Here is a 16220-nt window from a genome sequence, read left to right as displayed (position 1 = left end):
TCTCGCAGCACGGCACTCGGTGCCGCGCTGTGAGCTTGTATATCTGCTATTTTTCACTGGTTAAAGCATTCAATATGCCCAGGCCTAAATGGGTAAGTCTTTGCATAGGCGGCTCCACATGGGGGCATTGGGGGGCAATGCCCACCCAGATTAGACTTTGTGCCCCCCTAGTCCAGATTGGCCAGTAGTACCCTACTCCACCATTATTTTAATGTTAGGTGTTAATTATATGTTATTTTTTTGTTCTTTGTGATTATTATGAGGATACATTTCCAAATTAATTAATAGTTATTTGAAAATGCTATTTGTTTTGATGCCTATTCCTGTGTTGTTGTTGTTTTTGTGCATGCAGCACATGCAGGAAATTTAAATCTTTTCAGGGAGAAAACTTGTAATGGAGATTACTAGTTTGGCTCAAAACGCCACAAAAATCGGCTTGCTATATGCACAGGTGTGTTGAAAAATAAAGTGCCCCCTTTGGAAAATTGAAGGCCCGTCTTTGGTTAGTGTGTTGTAACTTTATCTACATGCTGCAGTATCTCTGGCTGCTATGTAGCCGCAAGCAACTCATATGCTATAATGAAATGCTGATCTGGCACCTACAGCAGTGGTTCTCTCAAACCTTTTTGGCTCAGACCAGGGCAAATAGAAATAATGTTTTCATCCACGGCACACCTGAATTACATTGCTACTTTACAGTACCTTACATTTATGTCAAATAAGTAAATCTTTCCACCTAAGATACAGATATATAGATACAGTACGTCACGAGTAGAACCTTCCCATTAGGACAGATCAAACATTCTGTTAAACTTAAACCCCAGCATCCCTATTCTGGTGGAAACATGAATGAATGAACACCAAAAATAGCCGATCTACAAGCTCACAACGTGTCACGACGTAACACGTTTGAGCTTGTAGATCGTCTATTTTTGGTGAAGGGACTTGGTGTACTGTATGCTGACCTCACCTCGGGTCCGGTATAAGTGGTTAAACTGAAGTGATAAATTCCAAATATTATCAAAATATTCTGGGGCACCCCTGGACTTGCGTCACAGCACCCACTTTAGAGATGACTGATAGTAAGGGAAAGTTAGCCTATTGCTACATCAATCTGGGAACTAAATCTAAATCACTAGCTTTCTTCATAAATGTGTTTACAAAGGTGTCTACTATCACCTCTGAACTTTGTCAAACCCAACTCCCTTGACATACTTTGTGGGAGCCAATCAAAGTTGGGGGTATCGGGATACCCAGGGCCTGGGATTAAAGGGGGAAAAATAAAACATGGCCAATATGAACGTATGAAGTGTATAATTAGGGTATTGTTGGGCTGCTGAATCCATTCCAACCATTAGTTATAAGTAAAAATGACTCCTTGGCCATAAAAAAGGCCTAATTGGCTAAGGCTTAGCCAATCATGTCATTCGAGTTCACCTGTGTCCTTTTAGTCCCTATGTTTTAAACCCTGTGTTTGAATGTTCCTTGTCAGATTGTTATCATGTTATCCTGTGTGTCATGTGTGATTATCCACCTGATCTTGAATAGTTTTCATGAATTCAAACACTACTCCAACCTTTTTTTTATTGCCAATATTATATGTCTCATGGACACACACAATTAGGTGTGGCCTATTTTATGGCCAAGGAGTCATTTTAACTGAAAACGAATGGTTGGAATTGATTCAGCAGCCCAAAAATACCCAAATTACACACCTCATACGCTCATATTGGCCATTTCTTATTTTTCCCCCTTTAATCCCAGGCCCTCGGAGTCGGGATACCCAATAACTTTGATTGGCTCCCACAAAGTATGTCAAGGGAGTTGGGTTTGACAAAGTTCAGAGGTGATAGTAGACACCTTTATGAACACATTTGTGAAGAAAGCTAGTGATTTAGATTTAGTTCCCAGATTGATGTAGCAATAGGCTAACTTTCTCTTACTATGACATCACTGACTGAAATCACTGACTGACATTGATACTAAACAGTGCCCAAATCTGATATACCCGCTTATTGAAAAAGTGACAAAATTTGGAGATGACTGACATCACTGATACGTCTTAAATCCTGCTATCCTACGAGGCGGTGCTTTCACCTCAGTACACAACACCAGTAAAACTCCCTAAATCAGGAGATAAGTGACCGTCAGGTCGCATACACAATCTTTAGAAGGCAATGGTAGCCAATCAGGAGGGAATATGGGAAATGGGACAGATCCATGTTGATGACATGACTTTAGAGATACTGTGAGAAATCAGGGGTGGAGGTTGTGATTTGCCATCCAATTTGTGTGATTTTAGGCCCAAATCTGTGGGAGCAGTGTTCAAAAATGTGTTTGGCAAGTATCGGCCTCACGGTGACGCTAGAAGAGGGCCATGTGATAAATGAGGGGTGGGGGTTGTGGTTTGGCATGGCAGCCAAGGAGTGTGTGCAAAGTTTGGCATGGATAGGGGCAACGGTGGCGGAGATATGAGTAGTGCAAAAGTGTGACGTGACGTGTGACGGACAGACTGACTGAACGGGACGGACAGACAGCCGGTGGAGGTTTTGATTGTAACTGCGACCACAACCACGGCCAAGGACTAAACAATGTTAAACTCACCAAGATTGCAGCTGTACGCAAAGCTTGGATTATCCTCTTTGTACAGTATCTGCAAATTGTTTGTTTCATCCACCGTTGTCATGTTATGAATTACTTTCTTAACAAAAATTTCAGAAACCAGTAAGACTCTCTAAATCGGGAGATAGGTGATCGTCAGGTCGCATACACAAACTTTAGAAGGCAATGGTAGCCAATCAGGAGGGAATAATATGGGAAATGGGACAGATTCATGTTGATGACATGACTTTAGAGATACTGTGTACCACTTTGTGTGATTTTAGAGCAAAATCTGTAGGAGCAGTGTCCAAAAATGTGTTTTGCAAGAATCAGGGCAACGGTGGCAAAGATATGAGAAGGGCAATCGGCCTTATGGTGGCGCTAGATGGGACAGACACATGTTGCTGACATGACTGTAGAGATACTGTGTACCGCTTTGCGTGATTTTAGGGCAAAATTTGTAGGAGCAGTGTCCAAAAATGTGTTTTGCAAGAATCGGCCTCATGGTGGCGCTAGAAGAGGGCCATGTAAGAAATGGGGGTGGAGGTAGTGGTTTGGCAGCCAAGGTTTCATGGCTGTATCTCAAACAGAGCATGAGCTATACCTGTTCAAAGTTTGCATTTTCAAAGGCTTCCTACAGCGCCACTCTTGTCAATTGTTGTGTTTTGTAAAAAGCGACTGCACGGTCAGCCACTAGAGAAAAGTGGCGGAATAAAGGCCCTTCCATACTTTGACCGAAACCGCCGTTTTCGGTCAAAAGGTCCTTTTCTACCATAAAATTATATCCCTCGGGACTTCTGAAAAGCATTGGACCGAACGAGAGTTCGGAAATTTGCACGTCGGAAAACACAACTCACCGAACATTTCGGTCGAAGTATGGAGAGGCCTTAATACTGAAGTACAAAATCAATGAGTGGCCTTTGCCACTTTGTGGCTTGGCCACTAATAATAATGATGATAATAATAATAAGGGTAATAATAATGTTACAATGGATCCACAATGGAGTTATTATTAACTAGTCACAAGATTATCTAATCTACAAGTTCAAAACATGCCATGATTACATAGACTACCTAGTTTCACAACTTTACACAACACTGTCACACAGCAAAGCATAAAATAGGACATACATTTATTTAAACATAATAATTATAAAAAGAGAAAACATAAAAAGATGAAATGTGGAGAGGTTTCCACCTTACAGCCATGATAATACAAGCTTCCAGGTCAACCATTGTTTTTTCCTCCCAACAGATTTCACAGGTGGAATTTCACTGCACCTTGTCGTGTTACCACTGGCCCCTCGGGCGGGGGGACATGACACCATTACAGATGTCAACAAAACGATAAGACTTCAAGATTGTGGAAAGCAGAGACAACGCAGAGTAATAGGCTCTCTGCACAGCAGCCATATGGGAAAGACATTGGTAACACCTGTTACGATCACCTTGGTTACTAAGTAACTAACACCTGATACTAATGAAGGCTCTGTACCATTTGTGTCCCAGCACGGCTGACGGCTAGTCATTGATTTTTTATTTATTTTAATGATATATTGGTTGTTGAGATTGACCCAACAGTTTTGAAGATATGGCTTATAGAATGATGCCATGCTGAACTACTACTTTTGAGTTATTCAAGTTCTAAATACATTTCTAACCTGCAATGACCTGCATGATCTCTCACATTAATTTAAAAAAAGTCTTATTTACATGCAGAGTTAAGCTCTGGCGCTTAAGTGAAATGTAGCCTGATATTTATGAAATGCTTTTGTGGCTTTATCACATTTTAGTGAAAAAAAAAAAAAGAAAAAAAAAAGTAATTTCAGCTGTGGTCTAAAGTAGTGGCTTCCGAAATGACTGCCCCTGTGTCACACTCAGTCACATTTAGTGTAGCACAGTGGTTCTCAAAGTGGTATTATTATTTCAATGACAGCCCATAACTCTGAGCGAGTACAAATGGTTCCATGTGTACACCGACAGAGTTACACACCATTAAGTAAGCCATTTACCATAAGAGGGAGTGGGTTGTTGGCTGATTTACCACTGTTTCAGGGTTGTGGCACAGGGTTTCTTTCATATAAATGAAAGAAAACACAGTTGTAACTTGCAAGGTTATTTAGTTAAAATCATTAATTGTTTCAGTGGGCGAGGTCCATGAGCCAACTCAAGGTTGTTGACTGATTTACCACTGTTTTAAGCCAATCAGAATCCAGTATCTGACCACAAAAAGTGGTAGAAGGGGGAATTTGTAACCCCCTCAAGGAACTATGAGGGTACCTGGCTGGACCACACTGTTGGCTCGTTTCCAGTCAGCCAACAAGCACAATATATGTATACGAATATATGAATATATGAATGCCTCCCCCTGGCCAGCCAGGGCGCTTGATGGAGGGGAAACTGGTTGGAATAACGTGTTCCTTCCACGCACTACGTCCATCCTGGGGAAAATCCCCCCTGTCAGGTGAAAAGAAACAACTTGGACTACTCATGCATTGAAGGAAGCATGAGGTCAGTCCGTTGTCTCCCCAGGCGCAGCAGAGGGAGAGCAGAGCCCAGGATTGCATAGGCAATTGGCACTGGGTGAAAATGGGTTGCAAAATCGTGGGATAAAAATTATATAAAAAAATCACACCTAATGTGAAGTGAGCGGCGGTCGTGCTTGCATAACGTCTTCAGACTAGGATTTGAGTCTAGGATGTACAGGCTATGCTAATGCTACACACACACAGACATACAACATATGACATCACTAGACAAACATGGTGCTACGTACACACATTTTGCTATGGCAAAACGTTCAGGAAAAAGGCTACAGACACACGCACAGCCACGTATAGGAGCGGTCTACCTCCGCTGAAAAAAAAAACAACAACATATATTTGAGCAGAATGGAACAGAGCCTTCATTAGCAGATGCTAACAGATAAAGTGCCTGCCCACCACTGTGGAGTCTCCCTTCTATTATTAGTGTGGTTGCCCAACAGGGCAACACATTATAGTCCTGGGGAAACTTTATCTACTAGGGTAACTTTTCCGCTGCCATTGGAAATGGCAGGGTAACTCCTCAAAAATGACTTTATTGATTGATAGACAGGATTGGTCAAGCTTGACAATTTGTCTATCCAGACAATGAAAAGGCCAACACACTCGCAATTTCCCAGACATGCATCTTTCTAGTTGTGGGCTCGCTGAAACGTGAGACCAGTATGTTATTACCAACAGTACAAAGGCAGGGCCCTTGGCCAATGAGGAGCAGCGTTCTAGATGACATAATTACGTTTATTCTCCGCAAAAAAAAATACGAAAGTGTTCTAGGTGACATCATCACCAACAAGTGCAACCTGATATAAATAACAACAACACATTGGCTCAAGACCAGTATGTTATATCAGAATGTTATGCTATACGTTACGCACCCTCTGTTATACCAAATCTTTAGAAGTCAAGTTTACTCTCCTCAAAAAAATCAAACCTCGGTTCGAAGTGAAGCGGTGATTTTTATTCTATGTGTTCTAGAGCTATGAACTCTGTGTTCTAGATCTATAAATTCTGTGTTCTAGATCTATACTTTCTATGTGCTTCAGTTCTATATTTTTATGAATTCTGAATGAATGAATGGTTTTATCTGGAGGGCCAAATTGTCATGTGAAGCTTGACCAATCCTTAATCCTGGACGCACGGGAGACACAAAGCCACTCCTTGGAAGCGGCTTCCACCGCTTCAAAAATGACCAACAGTACAAAGATAGGGCAGGGTATGTTATACCAGTATGTTATGCCAAAACTTTATAGACCAAGGTGTTATTCTCCTCAAAAACATTACCGACAGTACAAAGGCCCCTTAGACCAGGGGTTTTCAAAGTGGGTGACGGGGCACCCTGGGGTGCCGCGATGGCAGTCCAGGGGTGCCGCGAGTTCATTTGAAATTTATTTGGTATCATTTTAAACCTGAAGTACAAAGTTATTTTCAGTCAGTTCTAACCACAATGGCTATTATCTCGCTTTCCTCCCAACATAATCGCTAAAATATGCTATAAATATAAGGTGCTGGGAGTGAAAATTAGGAATATAATAATGTGCATCAGATGAAAACAATATTTATAGGGGTGCCCCGAGCCAAAAAAACGTTTGGGAACCCTGCCTTAGACAACGAGGAGCAGCCAAAGGGTAGACATTTGTGCCCATACATGGTGTTACATTCGAGCCCACACTGTTTCGTAAGAACAGTATTTCTAGTTAGAATGTATTATTATGCTTCAATGTGTTATTTGCTTAAGAAAGCAGCCTTCTATACATCTTTACATAGTCATATTGGTGCAGAATCAGTTCACAATCCACACAGAACAAGGCTATTTTCATTCCAACTCAAGAATGTAAACTCTATATCTACTTAGTTGCCCCCCAAGGCTACTAGTTCTGCAAGTATTTCCTTCTACAACACTGCAATGTGTTGTGGGCAAAGAGATTTGTTGTAGAATCTACAACAAATCTCTTTGCGTTGTGAACTTGTAAAACAGCTATTTCTGCGAATGGCTGTCTCTATTTTCAACTAAATCTGGGGAAAACTATTTGAAAAATGTTTAATGTATTGGAAATAATACACAAACATATTGTAAATTGTACCATTCTGAAATCTCTACTTTTTAACTTGTGTAAGTAAATTAGTGTCTGTGTGTTGTAATTGTAGCATGTTGTTGTGAATTATGTGTATTTGGGTGTGACCAACAACATAGAATAGCCATGCTTAGGAAAGTGCTATTGGGGATCCATAATAAAGTAAAGAAAGACATTTAGACACTGGTGTCGGTTAGGACACTGTTTCTCAACCTTTTTTCTGCATGGGCACACTTTTCATGTCCTAAGAATCCATGGGCACACCAACATAATACGGGGGTGTAAATATCGTCACTGTCGGGAAGAAACCTTGTATCTCCAAGTTTCAAATTTGTACGTTTCTTCGCAAAGTAAAGCCCTGCTTCATCATACAAGGCTGTCACACAACAGTGAAAACAGCAGAACGGCTGTTTTCACTAGTTTAAATCATTTTTAAAATGATAAATACAATACTGGCTTTCAAGCCGTTTCAAGGGGCACACTTGACCCTTCTCAGGGGCACACTAAAGGTCCCCAGGCACAGTGGTTGAGAATAGGCCTGTGACGATGACGATTCACTTACCTCCCGATTCGATTCGATTTCGATTCATAGGGCGACCATTCGATTATATCACGATTATTGCGTTTTCCTGCGATTTGCGATTTGAATCACGATTATTGCGATTCTTCCCCAAAAATTACAGCTTTTTTTGTATTGAAACATTTTAAAACAATTCTAAACAATATAAAACATTAAAAGTTGATACGTCAAATCAATGCAGCCAAATAAAGTCAGTCAATCTTTCTGACATTTATTTCAGCCAAAGTGCCAGTGGTACAACATTACAACATGTTCCTGGTCAAGATGCCAGAAAACACAGAACACAACAGTCATAAAAATAAAAATCAAACCTCGGTTCGAAGTGGAGCGGTGTGTGTGTGTGTGTGTGTGTGTGTGTGTGTGTGTGTGTGTGTGTGTGTGTGTGTGTGTGTGTGTGTGTGTGTGTGTGTGTCGGTTCGAAGTGGAGCGGTGTGTGTGTGTGTGTGTGTGTGTGTGTGTGTGTGTGTGTGTGTGTGTGTGTGTGTGTGTGTGTGTGTGTGTGTGTGTTTGTGCCTGCACAACAGCGCCCCTCCTTTAACTAGTGTGGCCACTCAAGGTATTGCCAGGCTACAGACATACCCAGCCAGCCAGCCAGCCAGCCAGCCACATAGCCAGCCAGCCACAGACATACCTGTCTATTGGGAGCGCTTTCACCGCTCCAAAAACAAAATCACTGTGCTGCAGGCCTACAGCACTGTGCTAGCTTTAGCCATAACATGACATCCTCACGGCATGACCTAAAACTGTTCCTTTAGGACCTGTACTTACTCTGACTGAAAGTGGTTATTTCACCTTCAGGTTAAATCTTTTTTTTAATAAATAAATAAAATCAGGAAAATCGATTCTGAACTTTGAAAATCGATTAATTGAATCGCCGGCATTAACATCATGATAATATAGTAAATCGTTTTTTTTGCACAGGCCTAGTTGAGAAACACTGGGTTTAGGAGTTAGGACACCTACCGGCTGATAAGTAGCGCTACCTAAAGCTCATGAGGTCAATCTCTCCCCTTTGAACAAGTGGGTATTGCTCTTGAATGCTGAGTGCCGGAAATGTCGTCTCTTATGAGACCCTTGGCCACAGGTTCGAATGCCAGATAAGATGTAAATGAAAGTTTGCTACTTACACCCTTGCACGTCAAACACAACATATCAAGGCTGATTGTAGCCTACTGCATTGTTTCTCAACCTGTGGATCAGGTCCCCAAATTATTTTGAGGGGTCCCCAGATGATTAACATAATGTGCAACATTGTTTTCTCTCTCAGCAGTAAACAAACCAACATAAAGTTTAAGCGTATAGAGGGTATATGCTCTTGGGAGCGTTTCACTGTTAATACGTGTCATCTGTTCGACACCCAACTCTAACCCTTACCCTAAACCTAACCTCCGTGGGGTGAGTCGCTAACCCTCCCGATGCTCCTTTGTCGCGCGAGATTTCCCCCTATGTGACAATTTAAGGACTTTTTAATACCTCTAGTCTAAAATGACATATTAAACATTGGCCAAATTGTAAAATATTAGAGGCAGAAATTGAGGAAATAGACTCGCGTTGCAAGGCGTCGTGAGCATGTAGATCGGCTGTAGATCGTAGATCGTGTAGATCGGGTAGAACCACTGGCCTACTGGTTTTATTGGAATGTCAAAGCCTGTGCACAGCCTATAGCAGATCTAATGGATACAGGATAGGTGGGCACTAGAGACATCTGGGCACCTCGATGTAAAAATGCTATTTTGTCCAAAATGTTAAAATAATATATGAAGTAAACATGATGTGAACATGCGCGGTACACCATTATCAAGACTTTAATTTATCCTTCAGCTTCTTGTTAATGACCCCAAATGACTGGACATACAGGTTTTGTAGGTAGGCTATTTGTAGCAATTGGAGACATAATTTGACCTTAATTGCCGAATGTTTGAGCATGTTCTAATCATATATACTTTTTTTTACTTTAAAAAAAAATCCAACAATTGATATAGTGCCCACTGCCCACCTATCCTGTTCACTCAAAGACAAAGAATCAGCTGACTTATTATTAGTTGATTGATTGAAGAACTATGTTATATAACAATGTTATATGAGATACGTATCTCATATAACATTGAAAGACAGACGGATAGAACAGTGTTTCTCAAAGTGGATTCAGGGGCTTTTAAGCCGTGACATCATTTTGTAGGCAGAGGAGAACTCATGCCCCCAGAGCATTTTCTGTCCCTCGCTATTTCAACAGATCCGAGACAGAAATAACGACTAAAGTATAATTCTAACACTTTCTTTTCAACAACAAAGAGAAGAAAAATGTGTAAATATTAAAAATAGTAAAAAGGCAGAAATTCTCCTCTGCCTACAAAATGATGTCATACTTAACAGCCCCTGTGGGTTCCTTTATGGGGGTCTAAATTGACCCATACAAGTCTGTAACTCTAACAGCATACAAATGGAACCAAATGAAACCTAACGGGTTCATTTGGTTCCATTTGTATGCTGTCAGAGTTAAGGGGAGACCTTGAAATGTAAAAGTTTGAGAACCACTGGGATAGAACACAGTACTCTACTTTGCATAGGATAACATCAATAACAAAAAGGGAAAAAAGGATTCAAAAAGAGGAAAAGAAAAGAAAAGGAAAAGGAAGATATTTACAGTGGAAACGGAGAGGTAAGTAAGTAGTAGTAGTAGTAGTAGAAGTAGCATTGTTGTAGTTGTTATTACATGTAAATAAAACAGCTTAACATGAATGTAATGTTGTTTTACCTTCGGTGTTGAATGGACGCAGCCGTCAGGCGTCGCTCCTCGGTGTTGAAGCAGAGTTAAATAATAACGTGACACTTCAATAACGGCCGTAAATATAAGAATAGACAGTAAAATAAAAGAACAACACACAGCTATTATAGGTTATTACTGCTGTCTGTGCTGTGTGTGACAGTTGAGTTTACTTCCTGGTGTCTCGTGCGTGCGCGTGTTTGTGCGTGTGTGTATGTGTGTGTACGTCGACGTTCCACGTTGGCACCGCTGACGTTGCGATGACGTCACGTCGTGGGCGGAGTGGGTTCACACCGGGATATCCTCCTGACCTACTGTAAATGTAAATGCAGCAGTTATAGTCAGGTTCACTATGTATTTTCGTTCAAAATTTGTGGGGATTAGTAAAACTATACATTTTTGGAATCTTCAGAGCATGGGGAATCCAGAAATCTTTGTTTACATTTGCACAGAAACCTGTAAAGCTGCCATTTTGGACGTTCAAAATGGCCGACATAAAATACATAAGTTGTGCTTGATTGATTGAAGGCTTTATTAGAAGTTTGCATAGGAAAATGTACAGATTCATGACGGTACAGTTCACTGGTACAAGGTCTACTAAAAGGAGATCCATGAAAAGACTAAGCTTATTTCAACAGGAAACCATTTAAGTATCTCATATAACATTGAATGACAGACAAATAGATTGATTGATTGAAGGCTTTATTAGAAGTTTGCATAGGAAACTTCTAGACAACCTATAAACTTAATTAAACATGCCAATCCTATGTTTTCTGGGTCAAGGAATCAAATGAGTAAATGATGGGTGTAAAGTATTGCGGACCCCCACCCCCTTTTTGGGTGTTATCTATTTTGGGACCTCCCAGAACAGTACACCAGCCAGTTAATGTCCGATTTTCATAATATTAGAGTTGTTTTGTAGGTTTTAAAACATCCTGAGTTCATTTATTACACTTTTAAAGCAGCCAGAATGACCTTTCTGACTTTTGGTTGGGGTCTTTCCTCACCTGGGACCCCCCAGACAGACCCCTGAACCTATCTCAGTAATCGCTCTGCTCCTGCTCCAGAACAATGTTAAATCAGATCATAATTGAAGCATAGAAGTTGTTGTAGCTGGGCTTTGAAAACAAAAAGGAGTAGTAGCAAATACCAGGGGTCTTCCACAGGAGGTCCGGGACCCCTGGGAGGTCCTCAGAGTTACTACAGGGGGCCCGCCAAATCTATATTTTTTAACTTTTTTTTTAAACTTTTAACATTTTTATGTATAATGATGGTTTATTAGTATTCTCAGTATTATTTATAACATTTTTTGTGTTAGACAGTTATGGTTGACAGTTGTTACTGCAGGGATTGCAAGAATTAAGGTATTGCAACTTCTTACTTTGGGCGCACAGACTAACGTGTCCATTTATTGCACTGCACTCACACTGACACACACACACACGCACACACACACGCACGCACGCACGCACGCACGCACGCACACACACACACACACACACACACACACACACACACACACACACACCTCTTTGTTATCGTCAGCCCAAAACCCCACACCCTATCCTCTTAAAGAGCTCATGGTCAATTATGCCCAAGGAGATTCACTACAATATATGTCCTCCCTAATAGTGTTGACAGTCTCCAACATAGCATTTGCAGGGAGGAGTGCAAGGCAGGTTATTGTTTGAGCAACTGCACCGTCCCTTGCAACCTGAATTCCATCTATTTTCTTCGATTGATGGAAGCTCAGGGCAATTTGTCAGTTATGACAAAGTAGGCATCATAATACAATACATTCATCAAGGGACATGATTTTGAGGAAGTGCACACACATGAATAGGCCCTGATTACTAAAGTCCTTGCCTCTACTGCTTATGGTGCTTTGCGAGATATATGTGTTTGGTCACCCGACACTGATGTCCTCCTGCTGTTACTTCTCTGAAATTTGCAACAGATACAAAAAAAAAGAATATAGATATATTCGAGTGAGGTCAAGTTATTGGATGTCACAAATGTCAAGGGTTCCTTGGCCTACACAATCTACCTGTTGCTGACTGGGGAAGAACATTTGTTGGAATCTCCAAAGTACATGGGTCAATGCCTACTCGAAGCCTGATGGTGATGACCAAGCCATAAACCGCTTCAAGGACCTTGGCAAGGTTTCCTCCTGAGCTTATTAATGGTGAGCATCCATCAACATCATTGGAGCATTTTGCATGCCGTGTTTACAGTTCAAAAGGTCCAACAACCCTGCAATTACTCAGATGGGAACTATTTCTGTCAAAGAACTTAGAGCTTGAGATACTACCTCCAACTTGTGCTGCACTGTTACCACATAATCCTCTGTGCCAACTACGTCACAATGAGGGATAAATCATACCTGTCAAATTGCCCACCAATTGAAGAAAATAGATGGAATTCAGAGAGTGGAGGGTATGTTCCAGTCAGGTGTCTTGCCCTCCCTGCTCCAAAGGCAGTACTTGAGCTCATAATGTGACTGAAAAGCAGTTTGCAAGGGATGGTGCAGGTAGTCAAATAACCTGCCTTTTACTCTATGCTATGGTGGAGACACTGTCAACACTATTAGGTTGGACATCGAAGATGACGATGATAAAGACGAATAGATCCTGCATGTCTGAAATTACTGTATTGTAGTGAATCTCTTTGGACGTAATTGACCATGGGCTCTTGGATAGGGTGAGGGTTTTGGGGTGACAATACAAAGAGGTGTGCGTGTTGTGTTGTCAGTGTGAGTGCAGTGCAATAAATAGACACGTTGTTCTGCACGCCCAAAGTAAGAAGTTGCAATACTTTAATTATTGCAATCCCTGCAGTAACACCTGTCAACCATAACTGTCTAACACACAAAATATATAAATAATACTGAGAATACTAATAAACCATCAAAGTACAATACATAACCCAGGATACCTAAAAACATTCAACACAAAAAAAAAAAAAAAAAAGATCCCATAAAGATTTGGCGTACCCCCTGTAGTAACTATGAGGACCCCCCAGGGGTCCCAGACCCCCTGCGGAAGACCCCTGTTATTTGCTACTACTCATTTCTGTTTCCAGAGCCCAGCTACAACAACTTTTATGCTTCAATTATGATATAATTTAACATTGTTCTGGAGCAGGAGCAGAGCGATTACTGAGATAGGCTCAGGGGTCTATCTGGGGGGTCCAAGGTGAGGAAAGACCCCAACCAAAAGTCAGACAGGTCATTCTGGCTGCTTGTAAAAGTGTAATAAATGAACTCGGGATGTTTTAAAACCTACAAAACAACTCTGATATTATGAAAATCGGACATTAACTGGCTGGCGTAGTGTTCTGGGAGGTCCCAAAATAGATAACACCCAGAAAGGGGGTGGGGGTCCAGGACATTTTACACCCATCATTTACTCATTTGATTCCTTGACCCAGAAAACATAGGATTGTCATGTTTAATTACGTTTCTAGGTTGTCTAGAAGCCAAGATGGCACAAATTATGTATTTTATGTCAGCCATTTTGAACGTCCAAAATGGCGGCTTTGCAGGTTTCTGTGCAAATGTAAACAAAGATTTTTGGATTCCCCATGCTCTGAAGATTCCAAAAATGTATAGTTTTACAAATCCCCACAAATTTTGAACGAATAAACATTTCTTAACATAGTGAACCGGACTATTATAGAGGCTGAGTCAATATTGACGATCACTGAGGGCATGAGAAATAGACAGACAGACAGACAGACAGACAGACAGACAGACTGACAGACTGACTGACTGACTGACTGACTGACTGACTGACACTTTATAGCCTATAGCATCCAGGGGTCTTCAACGTTTTCAGGCCAAGGACCACTTAGTTGAGAGAGAGAGATGAAGCAGGGACCCCCACAACCGTAGATTCCATATAGTTTCATTGTTTGACAGCACAATCATCAGTGTATTTTGGATTCATGTCAATGTGTGTTTTCAGATATTTAACGACTTGAACCGTCAATACTTAATAAACTTGACCTTTCACTCTGTACTTCTTTGTCTGCTCTTTCTCCCCTCTACGTCAAAGCTCTTTGTCGAAAATAGCGGATAGCGCGAGGCGTTGTGAGCTTGTAGATTTTTGGCTAAGTTCTCAGAATGTGGACACTAGGGTTCAAGAGGTTAATATAGAAAAAAAGGTTTCTATCACTCAAAGATTTGGAGGACCCCCTGTAGTAACTCTGAGGACGCCTTATCTTAGGGGTCCCGGACCCCCTGTTGAAGACCCCTGGCCTAGCCTACTCTATTTACCGGTGTTCCCTATTTAACTCTGAGTGTACAAATGGAAACAGGATATATTTGCCTTATTTTATCACATGATTGTTTGATAGTATCGCTGAAATCATGCCCAAATATGGAGTCTATATCTATACGTAGTCTATGCGTCATAGATATGTCATATGACATTAGTTGTTATGTTGTTTTGGGCGAATCTTTGATGATGTGATCACTCTATGACATAGACTGATCACATCATCATAGATTCATCCAAAGTAATTGGCTCTCATAATAGCCCTGAGCTGTATGGAAGTCAATATTTGGGCATACTGACATAATGTTGATGATGTCAGTTTTATATTCTGGCATTATTTTAGGGGACATATCGTACATGCATTCAGATGACATCAAGACAACTGAGCCCTTCTGTGGTGAACCCTTCGGTGCCAATCCTTAAAATAAGGACACCATTTGATTTGTCTTGTATCGAGTTGTATCCTCAGTACTCGGTAACAGAAACTCTTCATCCATTTCAGACCCCAGACTGTGTAAATAGAAAATGGCAGCACACACGCTAGCACAGCGTGTCTGTCGGTTCAGCTCGTCGGTGATCAGCCGTGCCTCGCTGGTGAAACCTCCTATCCAGGTGTACGGAGTCGAGGGCCGCTACGCCACTGCTCTGTACTCTGCCGCCGGCAAGCACAACGAGCTGGATCAGGTGGAGCGAGAACTGGCCAAGGTCTCTGACCTCATCGTGGACCCCAAGCTTTCCCGCATCATCGCGGACCCCTTCGTGAAACGAAACATCAAAAAGCAGATGCTCCGCGGCGCTCTCGCCGAGGCTAAGCTCCTCCCCATCACCGCCAACTTCATCGATGTCTTGGCGGAGAACGGCCGGCTGACACTGTTTGGTAAAATCTTCGCCGCCTTTGCGAAGATGATGAGCGCTCACCGTGGAGAGGTCCTGTGTTCTGTCACCACCGCCCGTCCTCTGGATGAAGCCGGCCTCAAAGACCTCAAGGTTGCTCTCAAGGGTTTCCTTCAGAAGGGCGAGACTATCAAGCTGGAGACAAAGTCTGACCCCTCCATTCTTGGGGGCATGATCGTCAGTGTTGGAGATGGAGACAAGTACGTGGACATGTCAACCAGAACGAAGATTCAGAAACTGACCAAGCTCATCAGGGAAACCTAATTCCCGTCAAGCGAAAAGGCTTATGAATGTAATAATAAAAATAATAATAATAAACTTTATTTATAGAGCACTTTTCAAAACAAGGTTACAAAGTGCTTTCCAATGAATAAAATACAGTGCAATACAATTCAATGAGATAAGACAACAGTAAACAGTAGAATTTAAAAGGTAAACAACTAAACAAAATAAGTAAAACATAATAAGAAAATAGAACATAATACAAAA

At 41.4% G+C, this 16220-nt stretch overlaps 2 protein-coding genes across 2 annotated transcripts in view; one reads left to right on the top strand and one right to left on the bottom strand.

Moving 5' to 3' along the window:
• pdxdc1 (pyridoxal-dependent decarboxylase domain containing 1) overlaps positions 1-10678 on the bottom strand; it is a 78332-nt gene extending 67654 nt beyond the window's left edge. The window contains exon 1 of the mRNA XM_080723950.1: positions 10552-10678. The gene's annotated coding sequence lies outside the window, so the exon portion shown is untranslated. The remainder of the gene's footprint in view (positions 1-10551) is intronic.
• Positions 10679-15362: 4684 nt separating this feature from the next.
• LOC308283353 (ATP synthase subunit O, mitochondrial-like) lies at positions 15363-15995 on the top strand (the record flags this gene model as incomplete). Its single annotated transcript, XM_080723774.1, has 1 exon — positions 15363-15995. The coding sequence occupies one exon, from the start codon at positions 15363-15365 to the stop codon at positions 15993-15995; it is 633 nt and encodes a 210-aa protein (XP_080579900.1).
• Positions 15996-16220: the final 225 nt, after the last annotated feature.

Source organism: Nannobrachium achirus, assembly GCF_963921795.1.
Source record: "Nannobrachium achirus genome assembly, chromosome: 4".
In the NCBI taxonomy this organism is placed as follows: domain Eukaryota; kingdom Metazoa; phylum Chordata; class Actinopteri; order Myctophiformes; family Myctophidae; genus Nannobrachium; species Nannobrachium achirus.
This window is presented reverse-complemented; position numbering and strand designations above follow the sequence as displayed.